Source organism: Pseudopodoces humilis, chromosome 12, assembly GCF_049639895.1.
Source record: "Pseudopodoces humilis isolate 2021_Gansu_Grassland_sample_001 chromosome 12, ASM4963989v1, whole genome shotgun sequence".
Lineage (NCBI taxonomy): Eukaryota > Metazoa > Chordata > Aves > Passeriformes > Paridae > Pseudopodoces > Pseudopodoces humilis.
Window position 1 is genome coordinate 12,856,514 of NC_142211.1, and position 6,342 is coordinate 12,862,855.

Consider the following 6,342-nt stretch of genomic DNA (forward strand, 5'->3'; position numbering starts at 1 on the left):
CAGAAAGAATGTATACATATCTATGTTTACAGTCACTGTCCTGGGAAAGTGCTTAGAAATTATGTAAACAAGATCAAAAAGCTGAGTTTTCAGGGCGACAAGGGCCTTCCACGATAATGGTTGATGGGTTCTCTGAATTGCATCCTGAATCGCAGGGAACGCCTGATAACCATCTGGAAGAATGGCCGGGCCTGCTATGTTCTATCCCATGGACCCCCCAGAGACGGGCAGACACCTGGCTGGGAGCCACCGCAACAGCGCTCGGCATCATGGTCCCTGCAGCACCAGCAGTGTCAGAGAATTCATCTCTGCCCTCCAGGGAGATGTTTTTGGAATCACAACCAGCCACCTCATCAACCTTGGCTTTCACAGTGCATGATTCCTTGGCCACACTGTCATTTGGCAGGGAGATAAATTCCATAGACCAGCTGAAAAAGCCCAACCAGCCCGGGGCCCTCTGCCCCTGGGGGTCATTGGCTTCTTAACCGCCGTGCTTGCGCCAAGAGTAAAGAACACAGGGCCCGTATCTGCTGGGGCCGACGCAGCCGTGGGAGACGGTAGTGGCAGCCCCGCCCCAGCCGCAGGTCTGGACGGTGCACAGGAACCTGAGGCAGGACTAGGCAGACCCAGCCTGGCGCGTTCCTCCCCCAGCGTGGGGGTGGAATGAAGTGCAGGGAGGGACGCTGCCCACGGAGCTGCTGCACTTCCGCGCCCCGCTGCCAAGGGTTGTCCTGGGCTCGCGGGGGGATGACATGGAACCGGTGGAATCCAGCCCAGCCTCCTCACCCCACCCAGCGCCCCCCCCCCACGTCCAGTGAAGCAGGCACTGGAGGGGAGGCATCCGGCACAGCCCCCAGCAGGTTCCCACCATTGACACGAAACCAAATGTCCGGCACTGGCCACTCCGTGAGGAGTGGCATGAGCGCCCCACCCACTGGGACAGGGTCCAAGAGAAGATCAATCAAACCCTCATCCTCCGGGACTGCCCCTGCCTGCGCATGCAGGGCAGCCGGCTCGGAGCCCGGTCCAGCCCTTTCAACTTCCGGGGGATATGTTACAGCCTTGCAGCAATGAGGGCATGGAATCAGCACCAACTCCACCTCCAGGAATGGCGCTGGCCCACTCCTCAGAGGCTCCCCACCTCACAGTGCTAGAAAAACACACAGGGAAGGTGACTCCGACTCGCTCTTCAGCCTCCTGGGCACTGGGCAAGGCGGGGCCACTCCCACCAGGTCTGTGGGACTCTCGAGAGCCTACCGGTTCGGGGGGGGGGTGGGGGGGGTGGGGGGGCAGCTTGCTGGCTGCCCAAGCTGTTGTAGTAAAGTTGTTAGAATGTTGTTAAGTTAGTTTATGTTAGTAAAAGATAGCTTGAAATGTATCTTTCCCCCTCTTTTAGTTGCGATTTCCCCTCCCCTGTCTCTTTTCCTCCCGGCTCTTACCGGGAGGCATGTTAACATGGTTACTGAAGTTTTTTATCCTCAGCTCCGCGGCAAGAAGCCGGATAAAGTAAAGAAAAAACCCTGATAGCATTTCCAGATGCTTGGAGTCTCTTTAGCCTGGAAAGCACGGGGGTGATAGCAGAGACACCCTTCTTTCCAGCATGAGAGCTTGTAACTTTGTTTTTCCAGTCCCAGAATGCCTCTGAGCTACAGAAGCCGAGAGGGTATTCTTACTTTCCCTTTCTTTCCCTCCTGCATTGCCAGGAAACCATGCCCCCCCCCCCCTCCCCCTCTGCCCCTCTGTGGAGAATACTCCTTTACCTTTGTGGGCATTTGAAGAAGTTGGTGTCTGTTATTTCCTTATCTTAGTGAATGTAACCTTGATTTGTAGAAAGTTTGTAAATGTACTAGCTGAGAAAAATAATTGGTTTTCTCTCTGAAGTTCCCTCCTTCTGATAAACCCTGTTAAAAGAAACTCCCCGACCCCAAAATCTTTTGTCTCTCTCCCTCTGGATTCCCCTTCACAGAAATAAACTGGGGAATGCAACCCAGGGAAAGATTCCACCCCTTATTTATTTCTTTGCTCTTTTGATAGACTTGACTTCCAGAAGTAACTTAGAGATCCACAAATCCAACTGGTACTGGCTCGAAACCAGAGTGAAGAGAAACCTCATCACTGAGCTAAGCTGGGCCACTCTGGGGGTTTGAGTCACAAGCCACCCCGGGGGAGCTGACCTCCCAGTCCGAGATACAGCCTTCCTTCAGCGCAGCAGCACTGGGGGAGAGAGAGAACTCTGCCAAGCTCCCAAAGCTAGAATTCATCCCATCCCCTTTGTCCAACTCAGAGAAACCTCCCACTGAGTTGTCAGAAGAGGACCCACAGCTCTCCAGAGCTCGGTCACATTGCCTTCAGGTCACTAGGAGTTCCGCTATTTCCGCATTACACCCTACAGGGACAGCCTGAATTAGGGAATCTCCTAACAAATCCCAAGCTTGCTTCGAAAAAGCTTTCTGAATGATAGGAAAAAACCCTTCATGCCAGCCATGATAATACAATCCCTGAAAAGCATCCTCTGAGACATCAATCTGCTTCCTATCCAGTAAACCTCGCCAAAATTCCAGTACCAACGCATCAGTTGGCGAGGACCTAAAAGAGGCCATTTCAAAGAAGAAGAGAGGCAACTCACCAAAACTACACAGCAACTTTTACCTGCAGTACATGTCAAAGGTCACCAGATGTCGCTAAAGGAGACGAAATGATTCACATGAGCGCTTCTCAGAACAGGAAAGAACCAAACTTTATTCTCTGACTCCAGTATTTATACATTCTCGACAATGACCAGGGATTGGATAATTAAGTTATCACCTTCCCAAACACACTGGTCATGCGAAACCGACCATCAAAAGACGTTTCTTAGAAGGAATGTGATAAACAGCTTACATTTATAGAACTTTCATGGGAAAGTAAATAAAACTATGAAAACATTATCAGAAGGCTTTAGTTTTCAGGGTGACATTCTATTACCATCTGCTAAAACCAGGTGTGGCAGTGTTCTTTATATCTTCCAAGACCCATCCACCTTCCAGAAGGATATCTTCTGTTAATGGGTCATTAAGTCAGTCACTGCATGACTGATGAAATTACATCATCCCATTGTGAGATGCTCCACCCCGGGGGTAGGAGCCAAGCATTCCTACCTGTATATAATCCGAGACAGAACACCACAGACAGCCTTTTCCCACTGGATTCACAGAGGAAAAACGGGACCCATCTACACCACCGGACTTTCAGAGGAATACACCCTTCTACAGGATCATTGCTTCTACAAAACCACATTTGTCACTCCAGGAGGACTGCAGCCACTATTTAATCAGACTGCTATCAACACCCTGACTAACAGAGTGTCAGGTTGTATTCTGATTCTGTCAGTGGTTTGTTGTTTTTTGTGCTACTGCATTTTTATTTTAATTTTCCTAGTAAAGAACTGTTTTTCCTATTCCCATATCTTTGCCTGAGAGCCCCTTGATTTCAAGATTATAATAATTTGGGGGGGGGTGTACATTTTTCCATTTCAAGAGAGGTTTCTGCCTTTCTTAGCAGACACCTGGCTTTTTCAAACCAAGACATTCAGAAATTACACCTCAAGATGCAGCAAAAAATCCAGCACTGTGATATACCAGCAGTACTCAAATCAGGGAGAAAACTCCCTGCAGTCTCTGGATTTCTTTAAAGTTTTAAGTTGATGCCTTTTTCACTAATCCTGAAGTCATGAGCCAGACACAGCTAGGGTGATAAAAAGGGGTTACCTTTATAAGGATCCTTAGGTGCAGACTTCACCATGTGGAAAATGCCGAAGATACACACACTGCATAATGCATATACAATTTTTATAGGTTTTGCAAATTAGCATATCTGACAAGAATCGCCAATTAGAATTATAACTGGTGATTTAATTCCACTCCAGTTCTAGTACCTTCTAAATTCTCTCCCCTCAGATGAGAGCTAAACTTTGTTTATAAAAATATGTATCTAAGAGTTGGTCTCAACCTTGGTTGCCAGTGTCAGGAAAATTAATCCACAAACACCAGAGGTTTATGTCCAAAAAGGAGACAGAGGAGTCCTTTTTCTTTATTCGAATAAAGGGAGAGGCCATGGGGCATTCCCCTGGGGTCTCTCAAATTTTTGGAGGGCGCAGCCTCCTTTTTATCCTAATTCCCGGCCACTTGTCCCTTCTCCCTTTCCCCATAGGCTGAGGTACTTGAGAGGTACAGGCTTCCCTGAACGCCTAATACTGGGATATCTTCCCCCCCCCACCCCCAATGCATAATCCCTTCTTAACTTTTATGGAATTCATAGTGTTCTTTCAGTGCCTCTTTGATCTTCTACTGGAATCCATCCCATTGTTTCTGTTGTCTCTCACTGATAGCTACACCTTATCAGCTGACCCACAGCTTGTTTGTAAAGACAAGCTCATCATTCCTCTCACCAGGAAAAAACAAGATAAGAAAGGAGCCTTGGACCCCCAGCTTGGAACCTTTTGAAATCTGTTTTGTCTTTCTGCCTATTGGGTAGGCAAGGAAAAGTACAGGAGCTAGCTAGAATACAATAATAGAGCTACAAATATATGTGTAAATAATACAGAGAATATATAAAAGAAGAAAGGCAAAAAATCAATTTGGCATATTTCCCCCCCGTTTTTAGAGACTAGCAAGACTCTACCTTGTCTAGTCTCTACTCCATATTTAACCACAGCACCGGTTTACACAACCGGCTGTCACACCGGCTATCACACAGATGCCAACTATGATTACAGATACTATGAACACTTCTTTTATGCAGGCCCAGTTTTGTAGCTGTGAAGTGAGGGTGCTGAAGACAGTCAAAGTTCAAGGTGTTATTTCTGAGAGCTACTTCATGTAAAATTTGAGTCTGCTTCTGAATTTCAGCCAAATCCTTCCTAATTTTTCCACTTTGTTCCACATAAGAACAAGTGGTGTTAATGATAGCACACACTCTCCTTGTACAGGCAGTAGGAAATTGAGAAACATTCTGTTCTGCATAACCATATGAGACAGACCATGGACTTCTTCCTGTAAGGTCGAAATTGCATCTGTAGTCTGCTGTTCAATATGCTCAATAACGGCTGAGATGTATATAGCTGCCCTCTCCAGATCAATTATTCTGAAATAGGGAATGAGAGCTCTGATTATACTATGGAAAAGTGTGGGACATTCAACAAGGGGATTAATAGTTCTTTTGCTCCTCCCGTTTAGATTTTCAATATGATCAAATATTGTTATGTTTGGAATTACTGTCCCAAGGGTACAGGCCTGATCTTTGTCTATGGACAGGATTCTCCAGGCCTTATTTTCACATACACCACCCTTTCCTGAGTGGTTGAACTAGTCTTCATGATGTCCATTCCACTTTTCTAGCAGATAAGAAAAATCTTATAGAATTAGGGCCTTATAGGCCTCTGTTCACTTCTGTTCATTTCTGTCACTTCTGCTCACCAGAAAGTACTCTGGGAAATGTTGCTATATTTTATATATTAGTAAAGGCCTGTATGCACAAACCAGCCTTTGAAATAAGTCGTGATATTAAAGGCTAAAGTCCTTGAAACCTTCATGCAGAAGAGAGAGTAAAGCAAAACAATATCCTTGTGTGTAGGAGAAAAAATGTAAACCTGTGTGTGTTAGCCAATAGTAGCTTACTCTGCCTGCAGACCCTGTAGAACCCTATAAAAGGTGTGCTAAAGATAGAAATAAACGGCATTCACAATTGTTTCTGTGAAGACTGGTGAATAGCTGGCGGTCTCTCAATATTTGGCGCCCGAACAGGGACACCCTGCGGGCAGGGGGGCTTCAGTGGATCCACGCACGGTGGGACGGAGCCTTGGACCGAGGTTGGTGGAGCGGATCTGAGAGCAGATAGATGCTGCCTTGGATCGGTACCAGATAGGCGGCTCGCGAATCAACGGGGGCGAGTCGCTGGGGGAGTCCGAAGGCAAGGGCGTGGTAGAAGGGTCGCAACCTTCCCCCTTGCCGTGGGCCGTAGCCATGGATGTGGAATTTGCGGCGGCAGATAAACTGCTTCTCTGCATCCTCGTTAAATGAGGCGGAGCAGCCAGGGAAAAGGACCTGAATATGCTCATTATATGGACTAATTGTCATGGGCATTTGCAGTGCCCACACTGCTTTTTGCAGTGAAAGAACGGACTGATATATCGGCTCTGATATGGGAAACGGCAATTATGGAAAAGAGCAAGGACACTGTGTCTCTCGGTCGAACTTGGCAGATTGTAATTAATACAATAAAATCAGAAAAGCGAGGTATGCTGAGGCTGTGAGCTCCGTAATTCTACCTGCGTCACACCAGCAGATGCCTTTACCTCCCACTGCT

At 47.2% G+C, this 6,342-nt stretch overlaps 1 protein-coding gene across 1 annotated transcript; it reads right to left on the minus strand.

The window, feature by feature from the left end:
• Positions 1 to 4,682: 4,682 nt before the first annotated feature.
• LOC148183391 (syncytin-1-like) lies at positions 4,683 to 6,001 on the minus strand. The gene is given in 4 exon segments (XM_088061463.1): positions 4,683 to 4,818; positions 4,820 to 4,955; positions 4,958 to 5,329; positions 5,911 to 6,001. Coding segments are annotated over 4 exon segments (735 nt in total).
• Positions 6,002 to 6,342: the final 341 nt, after the last annotated feature.